The sequence below is a fragment of the Heterocephalus glaber genome, unplaced genomic scaffold (assembly GCF_053883595.1).
Source record: "Heterocephalus glaber isolate CG9 unplaced genomic scaffold, H.glaber_assembly_v1.0 deba00001532, whole genome shotgun sequence".
Classification (NCBI taxonomy): Eukaryota; Metazoa; Chordata; class Mammalia; order Rodentia; family Bathyergidae; genus Heterocephalus; species Heterocephalus glaber.
Window position 1 is genome coordinate 17,803,602 of NW_028258330.1, and position 19,236 is coordinate 17,822,837.

The following is a 19,236-nucleotide window of genomic DNA, read 5'->3' on the forward strand; positions in this document are numbered from 1 at the left end:
TTTACTAGTTGACTCTTCAGGAGGTGGGTGTTACTACAACCTTGCTGAGATCTGAGACAGAAGAAATTTGGAATGTGACCCACAATACTTAGCACCTTTCTCTTATTACACCAGGAGATGCCTTTATCTTTCCACTACAGTCATCTAGCTTCTTCATGAGCCTGCTGATTCTATCAACGCTGACAGATGTCCTGTTGAAACCACGCATTTCAGAAATAAACTACTCAATAATAGTGTATTATTACTCTCTCAGCACATTGCCAGATTCTATTTGCTGATATTTTATTTAGGATGGTTTATCTGTAACCATTAAGGAAGTCAGTTTAGATAACACTCAGCTGTTAACCAATTGGTCCTACTTCTTATTCCAAGTGTGAAATTCACACAACTTTTAAAGCTCTTGTATGGCTACTGATCTATTCAAGTTTGTTCCTTTGTGACTTTTAGTAGTTTATAACTGCTAGGAAATCAGGCATGTGTCAGCTGGGTTTTTTTATCTTGTGACATCAGCTGCACTGTTACTGACTGAACAGAGATTCTCTGAGTGTGGGTCCTTATGAGCAGCACCAGCCCTACTAGGTAAGTACTCAAAATTCAGATCCTCAGGCCTGCCTGGAAACTACTGAACCAGCTGCCTAGGGGGTACCTAGCCTGTGGTGACACTGCAGGCTCAAAGTGAGAACCACTGGTTCCAAAGATAAGGCAGGATTCTCTGCCTACCTATACACCAGGAACACCCACACAGGAAAAGGAGAAGTCCTCCCACAGCTATCACTCACCAGATCATTCCTTCAAACAGGTTGTGGATAACGAGATGTGACTGGGTTACAACAATCAGTAGTGTTACATGGGTCCAGCCAAACTGCAAAAGGAGAAAGATAGACTCTACCTATCGAGTTTACCTTGGTGGTAACTTCATATAATCAATAGCAAGAAGAAAGGTGCTGAGAAATAGGAAAAACATCTGCTGTTGTGTCTGTCTCATTTATTAGAAGTGAGAAGGTACAGAGCAGGACTCCAGAAGTAGTAATCTGTGCTCTTCCCAGTAAGAATCCATCAAAAGCAGGGACTGCATGCCCTACTCGTGAGTGCTTGGAAGCCTGGGTACTCTATTTTCTTAAGCTGAGGCAGGGAATGAGCAGCACCAGCTGATCAACTAGACCCTATTCAGACAATGTCTGAAGTTGCAACCACCTCACTGGGCCACCTGCAGCAGCTGGTGGAGACTGCTCAGAGTGAGACAGGAGCAGAGACTGGGTCTGAGGGACGTGGGGCTGCAATGGGCACTCTTTCTTCCTGTTCTACGTTTGAGGTTCACATAGAATGCTTCCTGGAGCTCTGATTTGTCACAAAAAGCATGAAAGGCCAGATGAGCTTCTGCAGACCTTCATGTGAACCAAGAACCACCCCCTCCCCCCACACACACACTTTCCTTACCATGTAGAACTGCAGTCGATAATGCTTCTTGACCAGGCTTAGTACAAACATGCAAAATCCTAGTTTGAAGAAGGCAAGAAGGTAAAACGAATCACACTCTGCATCTTATCTTTCTGTTACTCCTTTCCTTTAGCTATTTTAAGCAGTCCTTTCAGTCATGTCTTCCCAGCAGTTAACCACTGCATAATTTCAAAGCCCAGAGGAGAAATACTAGTTATCCAGATAAGCAATCAGAGAGAAAAACTATCACAATAGCCTGCTGGTTTCAGCTCTAGATTATAAAAGGGCTAACTGAGACTCAGGAAGATTAAGTTCCTCTTCTCCTGAGGTCACAGAGTATTTTCAAATTCAAATCCAGTAAAATTTCCACCCTTCTGCAATGTCTCTCAAGGCTGCCTCCTAAAATGACTCCACTAAAAAATGGCCCATCAGGATTATTTTTCTCTGGTCACAATGCAGTCTTTACCAATAAGAGTCAGGACAGGATCATGCTCTGCTGACCTCCTAGGGTTGTGAGAATGCAAGGACAGGTGGCACAGAGGGCCAGTTTCTACAACTATACCCCCTCGGTCTCCATCTCTCTAGTAAAGAGCTACTACAGAGTTAGGTGGGGGGAAGGGGTTGCATGCTTGTAATCCCAGCACTCTGGAAGGCTGAGGCCAGAGGATCACAAATTAAGAGTCCAGCTGAGGCAACTACAGCTCAACAGAAAACAAAGCTGCCAGCTCACTCCCTGCACAGACAGAATTAACATCACAAAACTTTAACCAAGAAATTCCCCATCTCTCCTGGCTGTAATCCCAGCACTTAGAAGGCTGAGGCAGAGGACTGCTGTGAGTTTGAGGCCAGCCTGGGCTACATAGTGAGTTCAAGACCAGCCTGAACTACTTAGCAAGACTCAATCTCAGGAAACAAACAAACAAACAAAATCCCCAACTCCTACTCAACAATACTGACACAAGAAATGGAGAAGCATTCAATACACACCGGTTAGGTAGAGGGTGAAGGAAATGAACCGGTGGTATTTACTGAGAATCCGCAAAGGCTCTTCTCTCTGGACCAGGGTGAAGAAGTAATCCGTCACCGTCTCACCATAGAAGAAATAGTTTACACACAGCAGAAAGTACCTGGAGGTGGAGACAGGACGGAGTTGGGGGAGCACACAGCCTCTCCTCTACAGTGAGGCTGCCACACAGCCCCAAGGACAGGACAGAGAGCAGAGGCCACTCTGACTCAAGAGCCCAGGCCAGCATGCAAGGGATGAGCAGACCTCAGCTCCCTGCTCCCCGCTGACCCTGTGCGAAGGAAGTCAGTACAGAATCCTGTGCAGCTTTCACTCACTCTCCCTGTGTGTCACACACTTGGGACTCAGTTCTTACCCCTGTAATGGTGTCCCACACCTAACGCACCCCAGCTGCCTCATCCTCAGCCCTATTCCCACTCAGCAAACTTCCCTTCCTACCCCAACAGCGCACTCCAGCTTTGCCTCCTGTCTCCTCTACTGCCTCTTGCTGGCCTGGGACATCCTCTTCACTCATCTTTTTTCCCCACTCATCACTCAAGTACCATTTTCTTTATAGAACTTTCCAGAACCTAACATGCTCTCACATTTATTTCTATGGCAGGACATCTCCCTTTCGGAAGCCTGGCTCTGCCGGGGAGCCTTCCATCACGTTACTCCACACCTGTTTCCATCCTCTCTCCACTGGAGTCTCGCAGGGGGAGAAGCCACGGCTCACATAGCTCCGCAGCCTCCACCATGCTTCTGAGTACAGGACCATGCATCACCGTCCCAGACCCTCAGTGAGAATCTCAAGGCAGGAAGAGAATGGAAAACTTCTCATTCCCATTTTCTTTAATTGTGAAGTTCAAAAATTTCCATATTGGGTTTATTTTGTTATATGGGAAAAAAGTTCCTTTGAAAAATGACCACAGCCAGGAGTCAGGCCTCCTGGGTGTTAACAAAATTTATAATACAGCTGTACAGCTACAGAGCAGGCACAAGAGAGACCTGCTCCGTCTGGAGGCTGGGAGGCCCCCTGCATGGCTGGGTGACAGGGAGCATTGTGGGAAAGGTGCCTGGCCTAAGTCTGAGCGTGTCAGGTCCCTGGGGCACAAAACACTGCTGTCCAGCCTGTTAAGTCACAAGTCAATCCCTCTGTCGCAACATGTTTGGCAGAGTCTCCTCAGAACTGTGCAGTGTTTTGCTCAATGTCACCCCCTAAAAACAGTGTGACCCACAAAACAGGTCAGGAAGGGGTCTCAGATCTCATCCGAGTCAGGGTTCTTCACTTGTTCTTGCTTTAAGGCAGCTAAGCCCTTTCTGAGGAAAAGGAGAAAGCAGAGTTTCTCTGGAGGAGCCCATATCTGTGCTTTCAGTCTCATCCGGCCCATACACACTGGCAAGGAACTACGACTCCATACCACAGTCTAAAAGTGACTGATAAATGTCAATCAGCTGTTTCAGCAATAAGGAAACCAAGTTCTAGCGACAGCAACCCCAGCACCAAAACTTGACAACCCCAAGACAACTCTAGCAGGATGCTAGAATCTACCCTAGCAGCATGCAAAATCTACTGATCTAGAAGGCAGGCAGAGCCAAACACCACCCCACCCTCATCCTGGAAGTCTATGGACTCCAAGTACCAAGGCTCACTGCTCAGACACAGCCCCTCTGGGTTCTCCTGAGGAAGGTCTCTGCCTCCTAGTAGCTACTGAAGACTTCTCAAAGTCAGCCACACAGACTGGCCTGCTCCACAGTGCTGTGCAAGTCTGTACATCCACTGCACCTCCATCCACCATCCCTGCAAATACACACCACCGAACACAACACCCACAACAGGTAGCCAGGCAGCTTACCAGCTGAGGGTCCTAAACCAGGGCAGGTCATAGGAGTGGTAGACATTGTAGCCGATAGTGATGATCTCGTGGAAACACTTTATCTGAACACACATCACCTGCAAGACACAGAGGAATCACAGCAGTCTTCTTATAATCTTTAGAACCAGAAACCAATCAGGTCCCGGGCCTTTAAGAAAAATCACTATATTTAAGAAAAATTTCAGTTCTACTCTGAGATTCTGCTCTCCTTTTCCTTTCTCTTTCATACCATCCCTCATGGCAACAGAGTCCTTTATGCCACAGGGAGCAGATCCAATTTCTCACAATAAAGTACACAGCCCTAATACTCTGATTAACTTTTTATCCTAGAACCTCCAAAATTCAACCAACACTCACCTTTTCTTTTCTTTCTCTTCTTTTTTTTGCAACACTGGGGACTGAACCCAGGCCTTCATGCATTCTACATTCTAACTCTTTCTAAATTCTTTTAAAATTTTAAGACAAGGTTTCCCCAAGCTGCCCAGGCTGGGCTTGAACTTGTGATTCTCCCTGCCTCAGCCTCCCCAAGTGCTGAGATTACAAGTGTGTACCATCATGCCGGACAACTCCTTCCCCTTTATGGACTCCAGATGTAAATATGTGAAAGGCCCAACTTCTCTGCTCAGCAGTCAGCTGCTGTGGCCTGTCCCTGTCCATGACAGTGGGAAGATCAAGGGCAGCTCTGTGGACTTAATAAAAGCTCTAAAACCATAAGTGAGACCCCAGGGAAAAAGACACAAAACCAGGAGTCAACAAAGACAGCTTAATTAAACATCTGGAATAACAAATTCAATTTTAAAAACAAAGAGACCTCCTTACCCACAAACAAGTGGCCTACACTAGTTGGCTACTGTAAGTTGAGAAGTCACAGATAGCCTGAGGCAGAAGTGTCCAGAGAGGACAGGAACCCACAGATTCCCACCCCTGGCACTGAGGACGGTCAGTCCCAAGGGAGACACTGAAGGCAAAAGAAAATAGGCAGGCAGACGGCACTTACGATCATCATTAAAACCATTGGTCCTAGGTAAATGATGATGAAGAAAAATGCAATCATGGCCAAAGTCAGGATGCCTCTCACCCACCAGTTCTTCCATCTTCGAGAGCAGGGGAAGGAGAAAACACAGTTAGCAGTCCAGGAAGAACAGAAGCAGACCTGAGGGAACTAGAACTAGAACTGGCTCTTCTTGAGCCTGCAGGCCCTGAGTGCAGTCCTTTCCAGAGCCCCGCCTTCACCTGGACAGAGGCACCGCCACTGACTGAAGGGAGCAGGGCACCAGCACCAATGCGCACCCCCCACCAAACTCAGCTGCTCCACCATCTACAGAAATACACCTGGCTGCATCTTAAAGAAAGCACCAGGGAAAAACCACAACCCAGGCAGATGTAGAACCCTCTGCTTCAGTCCCGACTCAGAGAGCTCCTGTGAAGAAGAGATCAGTAGCACTTTCCCACAGCGGAATTTTAAACTACGCTGCCTGCATCTTCACAGTGATAATGATAATATGTGTTAGGCAAAGACAACAACAGCTCTCACAATATGTTTAAGGACTTTAAACATCTTAACTCATTCAACCCACAACCCAACTGGCTTTTAAATTTTGTCATTTTAAATAAGTTTTCATTCACACAACATCTGTATATACTTCACTGAGGAAATGGAGGCACAAGTCACACCTCTACCAAATGGTAAGACTAGGATTTGAATGCAGGGGTCTGCTCCCCACTCCATACCCTTTTTCCCTGGACAACATGGCCTCCCAAAGGGACAGCTGGCAGGCACACACAGGGTCTCATCACACAGCAGGTGTGAGAAGGACCAGCTGCTCAAGAGCCCGTGTTTGACCCCTGGGTTTATCTAACCTGAGATGCTGCCCAGTCTTCCTGGAGAACTTACAGAACTGTTGGAAGTGGATGCCTATAGAAGGGCGAAACTAAACCTTGAACCAGAAACCCTAAGACTCTTAAGTCTTCCACACATTTGGTCACAGTGCAAGGTCCCCACAAACCTGGGCATCGTGAAGCCAGGTTACCTTGAAGACAGGTTAGAAAGGGCCCTGTTGAGGACCTCCGGGGTGTCATCCACAGGAGCTGGCGGGGCAACCAGGTCTGCTCGGCTCTCGCTGTCTGATGCAGTCTCTCCATCAACCTTTGCTTCTGACTCCAACTCCTACATGGTAGAAATGCAGAAGGAAAAAAGGTCAAAAACGCCAGGTAGATTATTGGGAAGAATGTGCCTATCATGAGAGTCTGCAGGACAAGACTGGGCCCGGCACAGTCAGATGACAGAACAGACATGGTGCTCTGACATGTGCCATGGCAGCTGCCCCCCACTAGAGGAGAGGTGCGCATCTGTGCTCAATCCCCCTGGGTAGGGGATGCGGAGGAGAAAGAAATGGCTCAATGGTAGCCACAGAATGCAGAAAGGACACTGACTGGGTTCCAACAGACAGGTATCCCAGACTTATGTCCAAGTGCTAGGGTGTCAGCACCCAGGGAGATACTCCCACCCTGAAACTCCTCTCCAACAACACCAGAACCGCTCAGGGTTTGGTCTCTGCTCTGCTGTGACAAGCTGTGGACTCTGAGCACTGCCACAGTGGCCAGGGGCACAGACCAGGCTCTCTCAGGGGGAGCCAGACGTGCAGGCTCTCCCTCCATGCATCAGTTAATGCCACCCTGCCCCAGAGTCCACAGCATGACCTCTGGGCTTCACAAGGGCATCCTAGGAGGCCACTGAGGGCAGGGTGGGTGGAAATCACACCTCTGACTCATTCAAGTCTATGCCTGACCCAAGACTAATTTTTGCCTCTATCCTAGGTGTTAGCAGACCCTCAATGTCACTCACTGAGCTGCCACCTGGGCCACAACCAGGAAGGAAACACGTGCAGGAACCCTACCCCAGCCTGAGAGGAGGGACCACAGTCAAGTCAGGCACAGACTCTATCCCAAGCTCCCGGTAACGGGTTATCCTGAGTCCCAGGAACCATCCACTCCTCAGCTCTTTCATTTCTTTTTTTTTTTTTTTTTTGCTACCAGGGATTGAACTCGGGACCTTGCACTTGCAAGGCAGGTAGCTGAACCACTGAGCTAAATCCCCAGTGAGCTCATGGCCCAGCTCTTTCATTTCTCAGAGGGATTTAGTACAGCTGCTATGAGAGGAGGTGGAGGAAAACTCAGATCACCTAGAATTAAGGCTAGCAAACCACTACTTAGGATTTAGAGTGCCTGCACTCTGAAGAACAGGCCGCAGACCTGAGATCTTCGCTGCAGCAGTGGGGAGAGGGAAATAAGAAACAGGGGCTCCGGGAAGTTAACCGTCTGGCCCAATGCCCCACACTAACCCAGGTATGGTTTCACGGTGTCCATCCTACTAAGTTTTCTTTTACTTATGAGGGGGCTTTTTTGTGGTTTTTTTTTCTTTGGTACTGAGGATCGAACTCAGGACCTTGCACTTGTCAGGCAGGCATAGCACCACTGAGCTAAATCCCCAGCCCCAAGTTTTCTTTTATTTAAGAATTCTGGGATCCATTTTATTCTTCAGTAAGCAATTCAGAACAATAGGAAATAGCAAGTAGACGTTGTACCACATCTTAGAAGATTTTGTTAAATATGCGTATAAATGCAGAAAGTCACATTTTTTAAGATAAACTAAATCTGAATGTCCCTGATGACTAACCTGAAATTGAGCACTAGTTCATGTTTATTAGCCATTTGGATACCTTTTTCTGTGACGCATTTGTCAAAAAGTTGGTCATTTTTTTCTTTTTATTAATTTGTCACATTTCTTACGTGTTCACTAATACATTTCCCCAGTCTCGTGTCCTCCGAACCCTCAGACTTCCTCCCTCTCAGCACTGGCCATGATGGAGACTTTCTTCTGTCTCCCTGCTGGCTCTAAGCTGCTTATAGGCAGGTCCATGCCATCTTGCTTTCACTATTCCTCCATGCCTGGCCTACAGCAAAATTCTGACTAATGGATGGAAGGAAAGAAGAAGTAGTGAGAAGTGAATCCCACAGTGCAGTAAGGACAGATCCAGCCCCATGATAAGACCCTAACAGTCAGGCGCAAGCGACAGCTGATACAAGAGACAACTGGCTTCAGTAAAGGGCTGGTACAGGTGGTCTCCCAGCAGGGTTTGATGGCTCTGGACAAGTGACCCTAGTGCCTGTGAACTTCTGTGTCCTCCCCTCACGAAAGGGGCCCTGAAGAGAGAGAACCCAACTCCATCCAGGGCTGTGTCCTACTCCACCCACCCACCCCCACCCCGAGGTTCTGAAACACAACAACCCACCCAGGTCTGCCCTCTCCATTAGGAGGGACGAAGACCAGGCATTCAGAGCAGCTTTCCATCTCCCACTTTAACATTTACACTCACAGCCCTCAGCTACCACCAATGGTTAAGGTAAGAAAGTGCAGGATAATCTACTCTGATCCTAAACCTCGAAGTCAAAATGTGGGCACCTCGGCTCAGTGAGGTTTCCAGGGCTGCAACCCAAGAGCATCTAGAAGCCACAGGAACTGAGCCAGCACAGCAGGCAGAGGGCCCTTGCTCACAAGTACTGAAGCCCAGGTTATTTTTAACTTCTCTTTCCTGTTGTCAAGGAGACACACAAAGGCTGCTGGGTCCTCAGCAGGAAAGAGCAGGCAGCCTAGCTCTGTAGCAAGAGGGAAGAGGTGTTCTGAGGCACAAAGTAGTGGAAGGAGATAGAGGCCTCTTGTGAGGATGCTGCTGGCTGCTGTTATTACCAAAGCTTTAGGGTGACTTCGATGAACAAGTAAGAAATGCAGTAAGAGTCCAAGGGGGCAAGCCTGAAAGAGATGAACTTCCTAGGTTTTTCCTGCCTCAAAGTGAGTGGTTTCAGGTTCCTAGGCCTCACCCAGGCCCACTAAGTGTCCATCTTCAGAGCCAGTACCTGGAGACACCCCTGAGCAGACCCAGAAAAAACACACCTACCCATCAGCTGAGATGGATCCACACAGGAAGAAAGTGTGGGTCCTTATGGGGGGAAAGGGTGCAGCCAGGGAGGGTGCACGTCTGCCAGCTCCCCAGGTACTGCCGTCAGGAGGGCACTGGCCATGGGAGGAGACCTAAATGAGAGAACCTGGAGGCCCCTGGGCAAAGGACTTTTATCTGCGGAAGCAGCAACTTTTGATGCCTGGATAAAGGAAGTTGATGCTGGGAGCAGCTTCCACAGTGGGCCTGGATGCCTGGATGGAGGCAGGGACCTGGAACCCAGCTTCTGTCTGGAAGAAAAGTAGCACATGCTAGACACGAATCAGCACACCTATCAGTCTCCTTCTCTAAGGGATGGGAAATCAGGCAGATGTCCAGGTGATCCTGCTGGAGGAGGCGGCAGCAGCCACTCTGGGAAGCAGGGCCCAGGGCCAGCTCAAAGCTCAGCACCCTTGGCACAGGCTTGTCTCTGGTGTTCCTGGTGGGAAAAGGACTCCCTATCTCAGACGTTGTTGAGGAGACAAATGCAGCATGATAGAATGCTGTGTCTCCTCCTGAGACAGCACACGGGACAGGAGCCTGAGAACTTTCGACACCCACCCCAGGAACCTGAGCCCCTTCCCACAGAGAATGGGCTGCAGGGAAGAACAGAGGACTGGGCCCAGCTGGCCTCATGTACTATCTGAGCACAGCATCCACCTGGCTGGCTTCCCAACTCAAAAAATGACCCTTTCCCAGGCCAATGTGTGAAGTGGCATCTGAAATACACAGGCACCTGCTGAAGCAACAGTGCACTCTCTCAGGTGGGTGTAAGCACCTCAATGTGCCAAGAGCTAGGAGGAAGTATTAGAACTTATTTCTACTCGCTCTCATTTTCTTTCCCTTGACTGCTCTGTAAGGGATGCTTCAGTATGCACTCAGACCTTAGTAAGTAGTATCAACCGGAGCACTTGGTAAAAGCATCATACGTGTTAGGCATGGTGTTTTGTCAGGGACCATGGGGTGCCTCCACACCATCACACTGGGCAGTGCAGGCACGCAAAGATTTGCTGAGTTAATGAGCTAATTAATTCTACTTGATCTATTGTGGGACCAATGGTCCAGACTACACCGAGAGTATAACAGCACCCACTCCTGCTTCTAGCTCTTGTCCCCAACACATACCCCTGTGCACCCTGCTTGGCACTAGCCCTGGCAGCAAGACCAGGTGGGTGCCCAGTCCTCCCTCCCTCCCTCCCTCCCCAATGGGAAGTGGGTGCAAGAGTCCAGCTCTGGGAGGAGCACAGTGCAGGAGGGAGAGTCTGCCTCGCCTCTCCAAACTGTCTCAGCCAGCTAACCCCTTCCCTCCTTCTTTCAATCCTAAGGCCTCTGATCAGAGGCTTAGTGGGGACTGATTCCGTCTCAGCCACCGCCCATCCTGCAGCAGTTGCTCAACCATTTCCCAGGGGTGGTGATGCTGATGTAAACAGGAAGCAAGAGTGCTGCTCTAACAGGAAGTGTGGGGGCTCTTCTCAGGCCCTTTCCTTTTGGTGTGCACAGACCCTCTAGGGAAAGGCAGAAGCACTTAGGTGTGGGCACACAGACAGTTCTGGATACCAGTAAGAGCCATCCGCACTTTGGGGAAAATTCATGCTCAGCCTTCCAGGGCGCCTCCCTCCCCCACCCAACTCAACCTGGGCTCGGAACTGCACAGAAGCCTGCCTTCCATAGACAGAGAAGGCAGTGAGGGAGGGCCAGGGAGACAGGCGGTGCTAAGAACAGGCTCTTCCTAGGGAGGAACCAAGCTCAGAGGGCAACAATCTGTATCTCTAGATGAACACCTGCTGTTTGGCATGGACTCCATTCCCTTAGTTCCCTCTTGATTCTCAGGATTTCCTCACCCTGTCTTGGCCTACAAAAGCTTCCTCGGCAGCACCCTCTGAAGCTCTCTTTGAGCTCATCATCTCCCTACCTTAATATATCTCAAAACTCACAGTGACACCACAAATGGTGATGGCCAGAGCCTGACCTTAAAAGTGTGGCTGTGGCCAGGGCTGGATGGAAGCCCTTGGCATTGTGCCAGTCAGGCTCCAGGCAAGTGGGACTCACCTTGCCCCAGGCCCCATTTACATATGCCAACTCCATTTTGTACCCACTAAAATCTACATATATTCCATTCTCTGCCTAAGAGGAGCTAAAATCAGGGGAAAAGAAAATAAGTGGTACCATCCATTAGGTTTCTATGCTCTCTTCCATCTTCAAGGAAATGTCATTAAAAGGTGGTTTTCAATGCACTGTTGTCATGCTTCCAACAACTCAAACCTTTCAATCCTGCATTTTAAGGCAAAAGCCCAGGCTGCAGAGGTCCCAGCAGGCCACACTCAGCCACACGTCCCATACCATCAATCAAGGAGACAGCAGTGATGAAGGGCAGGAAAGGTGCTTTAATCGGCACAGTCATGCTGGGAGGCACAGATAAAGAGGTCCAAGATCTACCAGGGGCTGACACAGCTTTGGGTTTTACAGAAAAGAGGAACACAGGCAAGCACTGGGGGTTTGGATAGCTGAGGGGGGTGCACAGCTGGCAAAACTAGGTAACCTGGCCAAGCTGTGGTGTGGCTGATCAGTATCTGGGACTGGTTCTGAGTCTGGGAGAGCCATCACCAGAGTCATCATTGTCTGAGGGGGCAATTCAGTTAGCATCCTGAAAGACGGTTCCTGCTTAGGGGAGTCCAGGAGTCTTGCAGGCATCACTCAAGGGGCCCAGAAACGGAGCTGTAAATTTGGTGTCCCTGCACATCATGAAAATGACTTTAGTTATTCTCATCTCAGTGTCCTCAGTCTTAAGGGGGATGAGACAGACTAGGTAAGTTTAGGGCTAATAACCTTGTAATACAAACACTACTTAAGTGATTAACATGCCTATATGCAGAGCTGAGCAGTGATTTCACCTGAAGTTTTAAGGTAATGAAGAAGACATACATAAAAAAAGACAGAGATGCCAAGCTTTATCCTGCTCTTAGTTACCTATTGGGCATCTGCAGGCCCGGCCTCTAGGTCCTTGTTACATTCTCACTGTCACAGTGATCAAATTTGTAAGTTTCACTTACTGAGAACTCAATCACTTAAGCTATTTTCTGCACTGCCTTATATGCAACTTATAAACCTTGTCCTAAAGCAAAGTCACAGAAAGAACCTAACCTTTCTGCTAAACACCAAGCCTGACATCTTAAGCCTGGTGGCCAGCTGTAGGACACCTGCCCCCCTCTTACGGAGACTCATCCCTAGAAAGGAAACTGCTAAGAACAGAGGATCCTTAACAGGCACCAGAAACGTAGGTATCCCTCTCCAAAACAAAGGTGAGGAGTTTTTCATCTGAGTTCTTACAGGAAAACAAGACAAACTCTGTGTGTGTGTGTGTGTGTGTGTGATATTGGGAGTAACAAATTTCTAGCCCTTTCTAATGGCAATCTCATTTGACAAGTTCAATTGTCTAAGCATCAAAAAGGAGAAGTCCTACTCTGAATAAGTTTAGAACTGCAGAGGCAAAGAGAACTTCTTTCTTTTCTCTGAAAGTTGGTAACTACATCTGCTGGGAAAAAATATGATAGATTAACAAGAAAAAAGGCATACAAATTGATGATCTACGGGCGAGGGGAAATCCAAGGAGAGTGGGTAACCATGAAGAAGTAGCACTGACAGCCATGAGCCAGACATGGCCATGGCAGGACAACTGTTCCCTGGACAACCACACAGAGAGATACCACGTGCACCACACACCCTTTCCTCCCACCTCTTAGACACTCATCCCACTGAATACCCTTCCTCCTCTCTCTTCTCACCACTTCCTCTCCACAGGCCCCTACTTACAACCGTGAAGCAAACTCAATAAACTTCTGGGTTTTCAAGGCCCTGGCTTCAATTCCCAGTACCATACAAAAAAACTACTTCTGGGCTAGGCTGGAGGTGTAGCTCAGTGGCAGAGCACTTGCCTTGCGTGTGTGAGCCCTGGGTTTGATCCCCAACTCCACAAAACAAAACAACAATGACTTCTGACGGCTCATCCAACTAATGCTCCTTCTTCCTCACTTCAAGGTCAACCTTCAAGAAGAGCTGTCAACACTCCAGACCCCTTCCTGACTGTGCACCATTCCTCAAACCACAGCCACCCAGCTCCATCCCACAGAAGGGCCTCTCACCAGCCAGCAATGACCTCATCACTAAACCCACTGGGATCGCAAGTCCTCGCTGCACTCAGTCTCCCTGCAGCTTCTGATGGTACTGTCAAAAACCTCCTCTTTTGGGCAGCACACCCTCCTGGTTTCCTGTCTGCCTCTCTGGCCAGGCCATTAGTGTCAGCCTTTTTTCCAGCTGGCCTCTTCAGTGTCCTTCTCTTCCTCACCCTGCCCGTAGCCTAAGAGTCCCTCTAGCTCTCCTGTTCTACCACTGCCACTGTGCCTGACTAATCTCATTGGTTCTCATGCCTCCAATTGTCTCTTTTTTTGGGGGGGGGGTTAATTGCTGAGGCTCGAATTCAGTGCCGTGCACATACCAGGCAAGTGCTCTGCCACTGAGCTACACCCCAGCCCTCAACTGTCTCATCTTGAGCAGCAGACGCATATAGCCAAGTGCATACTAGATGTCTCTATGGACACCTCAAATTCTCCATGTGTCCAGTACTAAATTCATCATTTCTTCCCACAACCTTTCTCTTCCTACTGTGGGTCCTATCTTAGCAAATAGTACCCTTTTCCTGAATTTTCAAGTGAAAACTGTGGCCGTCGCCCACAGCATCTCCTCCCTCAAACCACTCTGGCTACCTCCAAAACCACTTCCAGCCGCACACACTCCTTCCCATCACCTCTGCAACTCCCTCCATTCCAACATCATCCCTCATCCAGGTAACTCCGACAGCCTAAATGGCTACTCTGCCTCAGCTACCCAGTGCCCAAAGAACACGTCTCAACTCTTTCAAGCGAAGCACAAGGCCCTTTGGCACCAGAGTCTCATCCACCATCCCAGCCTGTCTCTCACAGTATTGTAATCGTTGCACTTGGGACGGAGGCAGGAGGCCAGCCAGGGTACATACCAAGACCCTGTCTCAAAAAAAAGAAAAGGCCGGGGATTTAGCTCAGTTTTTCGGCCGCCTGCCTTGCAAGCGCAAGGACCCGAGTTCGATCCCTGGTACAAAAAAAAAAAAAAAAGAAAAGGCCGGGGATTTAGCTCAATGGAGCCACCGCCTGCCTCACACGCAGAAGGTCCTGAATTCAATCCCCAGTACCAAAAAAAAAGAAAAAATATATTTATATATATAAATCAATCAATCAATCTACAGCAGAATCAGAATCTAGGGTTTGCTGAAGTGGCAGATACAGCTGGGCCACAGATAGATTAGGTCAACAACTCAGGATTTTTTACACCTGTAGTAGCACTGCATGAGGCACTGTAGGGTTGTTGCCAGCTATCCCACCATTCATCTTTTTTTTTTTCTTTCGATAGGGTCTCACTATGTAGTTCAGGCAGGCCTTGAACTCACTATGTAGCCCAGGCTGGCTTTGAACTTATGGCAATCCTTCTGCCTCAGCTTCCTGAGTGCTGGGATTACAGGCGTGTGCCACCACGCCCAGCTCCCCTTCTTTCTTAGATATTTGTCACCAAATGAAGCCTAATGACAAAGGAGGTTCAAAAAGAAAATGCACCATTTGCATATTTGAGAAAGTTCAAAAACAAGGGTAAAACTACCATATGACCCAGCTATTCCACTTGTAGGTACTTATCCAAATGAGGCAAAATCAGTAACTCAAAGAGATACCTACCTGCAGCCCCATGTTTATTGCAGCACTATTCACAACAACTGAGATATGGAAGCAACTGAGATGTCCATCAACAGGTGAATGGATAAAGAAAATGTAGTGTACAATGGAATAGTATTCAGCCATAAAAAAGAATGAAATCTTTATAGTATCAGAGGATGCTATATTAAGTGAAATAAGACAGGCACAGAAAGACAAATACTACATGTTTTCACTTGTATGTGGAAGCTAAAAAAAAATGACTACATTGAAGCAGAGAGCAGAACGGCAGTCACTAGAGGCTAGAAAGCATGAGGGGAGAAAAGGATAGAGAAACATTAGAGGAATAGGTTCTAATGTTCTATAGCACAGCAGGGTGACCATAGTGCACAATGTATTATGTACTTCATTCTCAAAGAAATGATGACTAAGGATGATAATTAAGCACGGTATACGTGTATTGAATTATCACACTACACTCTACCAATATGCACAATTATGAAGTCAATTTAAAAAAGAAGGAAGAGGAAGGCTGCTGACATTGGGCTTTTAGGAACATGGGTCTTTTTAACTCAAATACAATACACACCACTCTACTAGATCCCAATCTTGGCACAACTGCCAATCTCACATACTCAACCAGTGGTGGGAAACCTGTGGCACACGTGCCACGGTGGGCTGTCTGTATCACCGTAACCTCTAAAATGTACACCATCACTGCACTAAACCAAGAGTCTGCCTGACAGGGAAGCAACAGGACTCATCCTTGTCACAGCACTCTCTCCTGCTCGCCCAACAAAGCCTGCTTCTGGAGCAGGTGCATCTATTTGCTAAAACATAAACTATGACTGGAAACAGCTACAGGAAACACCATCCACCGTCAGAAAGTATAATTAATCCCTGTGACCTTCTACCCCTTGTTCTATTCTGATGACATCACTTATTTTCCTAAGGCCTAGAAGGGGTACATTAGGTTCTCTAGTCAGTTCCTGAGTCAGGCTTTCCATTTAGTACTTAAGGGAAAATGAATCTTTAGATTTACTGGGAGAGGAAGTTAACCGCCCCCCTCCAGTGTCCCCCTTATATCCTCTTAGGCTCTTCCAAAGGGAGTATGTCAACTATTACCAAAATATCTAATAAAATGGGAAAGAAAAATCACATTTGCAATCTCAAAAGTGAGTTCAGCTATACTCCTTAAACTTCTGCCAAAAAAGCAGATTGGGCCAGTGTGGTGGCGCATGCCTATAATCCCAGCTCCTGGGAGGCTGAGGCAAGAGGATCACTGTAAGTTCAAGGCCAGCCTGGACTACACAGTAAGATCCTGTCTCAAAAATAAAAAATAAAGTGGATGCAGAGGGAGGGTCTGGCTTCCTTACATGAAAAGACCCTAAATCATAAATTTCTCAATAGAGCTTACTTCTGGGAGCAATGCACTATAGATCACTATGGCCAGGCCTAACTCACCTCCTCCTGCTGACGAGGCAGGGCCCCCACAGGAGGAGAACAAGTGACATGAAGGCATGGAGGAGGAAGACATGGAGGAGTAAGGCCTGGCAGAGAAGAGGACTACTTTCCTTCCCACCCGTTCAACAGAAAACCAAGCATTGTCTCCTGCAGACCCTAGCCATTCTCCCTGTTCCAATCAGGCATCCCCTTTCGGGTTTCCTTATCTACACTATAAATAAAGGTGCTGAGGATGTAAGCCAAGCTTTTTGTCTCATCAGAACAAAGAGTTTTCCACCTGGCCTTGGCTATGCAAACTTTACTGTTGTCTTTGTCTTCTTCTTTCTCTTCTTCGAGTTTCTTAATCTCTCACCCTTGTTTCTCACTCCGTGAAGTGAACCCTTCAGCCATGTGGGCCATGGCAGTTTACTACAAAGATAACTAGGCAAGGTGGACATGAGAGCTTATGTCCTCAATGTCTCATGCCCTCCCTTACCCTTCCCCTATAGACAGGCAAGCACCCTGCATGGTTACTGCATTGTAATATTATACTGGCCCTTCGTGGAAATTCCTGGTTCATGACCAATAATCATGGAAACAAGTGTCAATCAAATGGGAAGGAGACCGAGAGCTGGAGGGAGCTGGAGGGGAGAGGAACAGTTGTAAGGAGAATTGAGATGTGCTGTGTACATGTATCAACTCTTCACAGGGAATTTAATCATTATGTACTGCAAACATGTGCCAATAAAAATAAAAATTTGAAAAAAGATGGATAGATTTTTATAATATGTAAATTATACCTAAAGTTTTTTTAGATTGAAAAGTTAAAATTTCTCCCATGAAAAACATACAATTAACAGTGTTCTCAACCCAAAACTGTCATACTAACTGTTAAATAAATTATGAAGCAGCAATGCAAAAGTTTTTTTTATAATCACTAAGAATGCCTAAGAAATATGAAAATGAGAACATTATCTAAGAAACAAAGGACTCCTAATAACAAAAAATAGTATAATTCAAACATTAAATAATAAACTAAAGGTGGTTTAAAAACAAGTCTATGAAAATCTGAGTCTGTAAGTGCTAACTCTAAGTAGTCCCTTGGCCACCAATTATGATCCTACTCCTCTGGCGTCTCCTTACTGTTTTAACCACTGTACTGGACCAGTGCTAACCAAAGCCAGCCTATACCCATGTTAATACAGCCAAAAATTTCAGTAGGTAGTTTTGTTGTCTGAACTGTGACTCTTTCTTAACAACTAAAGTTCTTAAGTATTTACATGTGCATGTTACTGTGAAATTACATCTCCCTTAATTTGGGCTCCTGCACTGGTAGGTAAAGTCTAGTGTTAACTGCTGTCTAATTTTTTCTTGTCTTCTTATGCATGTATCTGAGATTTGTGTCTCCTGTAGGATTTTTCAGAGTGTCATTATTAGTTTCATCTAAGTCCTTGATGATGAAGGTGAATAGGAACAAAGCAGAAACTACAACTATGTTACCCCCTCAAGAAATATATACAAACACATATAGCTGGATGTGGTGGTGCACATCTGTAATTCTAGCACTTTGAGAGACTGAAGCAGGAGGACTTCGAATTCGAGCACAGACTGGGCAATATGGCATCTTAGCAAAACCCTGTCTTAAAATAAAAAGAAAAAAGGACTGGAGATACAGCTCAGTTAGAAGGTGCTAGGTTCAATTCCCAATATCAATACACACAGAAAAGAGGCTAGAATGAAATGCACCAAATGCTTTATACTTGGGGTACTGAAGTTGTGAGAAGTTTTAAAGATGAACATCTCATGCCAGGCATGGTGGTGCAGGCCCATAATGCCAGCATTCAAGAGGCTGAGCCAGGAGGACAGCTGTGAGTTTGAGGCCAGCCTAGACTACACAGTGAGTTCAAGACCAACCCGAGCTACATAGCAAGACCCTGTCTCTAAAAAAATGTACACCTTACTTAAGGAACATGAATTTACCAAGACCAGATGAGGGTGCAGCCCTATTCACTCCCCTGGGACTTCACTCAAAGCTGATAATGAGTTTCAGGCAGCTTAAGTGCTACAAAGAACAGAAACCATTCTAAGAGGACTGGCAGTGGTGGACCTAGGCCATTATTTTAAGTAGAGTGGTCAGGGAAACCTGAGGGAAAATCCATGCAGATTGCCTGAGGTAGCTGAACGGTGAGATTCAGTATAAAGCCACAGGTCAGAAGGGAGCTCAGGGTCAAAAGGGGTGGAGGAAATCTGGAGATCCCTGCGGACAAGGAAGGGACGGAAGCGAGAGGCTGGGATCTGGCAAATCACCCTATGGTGGTAAGAAGTCAGGAAAGGGGTGGAGGAGGGATGCATGAACTGATAAATGTTTTAGAAAGACGGCTGGCTACAGGAAGCCATACGGGTAAGAGACAATGGGGACGAAAATGAGCCTCAAGACTAAGGAGAGAGCATCAACAGACTTCAGATCTGTTTTGGCTACAGAAGCAAGATGGCTGCAACCAGTCATTCCAACTGCAGGAACAGATCACACAACTCACTGGCTTGCGTGGGTCTCTGTGGTCAGTCCACTCTGTCTTCCTGGTGCTGCTGTTATCCAAAGGCTCCCCTGGAGTGCAAGTCAAGACCAGAAGCACCTGGGGCTATGCTATTCCCCTGATCCTTTTTCTTCAGGCTGGTGGGGAAAGAAAACACAAGAGTCTCCACCTCCGTCATCTAACCAGATTCTAGAGCTCCAACTTTACTGGAGCAGC

General features: G+C 47.2%; 1 protein-coding gene across 2 annotated transcripts in view; it reads right to left on the reverse strand.

The window, feature by feature from the left end:
- Positions 1 to 19,236, reverse strand: part of Cds2 (CDP-diacylglycerol synthase 2) — a 59,557-nt gene that overhangs the window by 13,032 nt on the left and 27,289 nt on the right. Inside the window, exons 2-7 of one of the 2 annotated variants that reach the window (XM_004840781.4) lie at positions 6,348 to 6,484; positions 5,315 to 5,411; positions 4,297 to 4,394; positions 2,425 to 2,564; positions 1,438 to 1,496; positions 780 to 862 (exon numbers count right to left, since the gene is read on the reverse strand). In XM_004840781.4, coding sequence (XP_004840838.1) covers positions 780 to 862; positions 1,438 to 1,496; positions 2,425 to 2,564; positions 4,297 to 4,394; positions 5,315 to 5,411; positions 6,348 to 6,484 — 614 coding nt within the window. Of the gene's footprint in view, positions 1 to 779; positions 863 to 1,437; positions 1,497 to 2,424; positions 2,565 to 4,296; positions 4,395 to 5,314; positions 5,412 to 6,323; positions 6,485 to 19,236 lie in introns of both variants that reach the window. The other variant, XM_004840782.4, reaches the window with a different exon arrangement.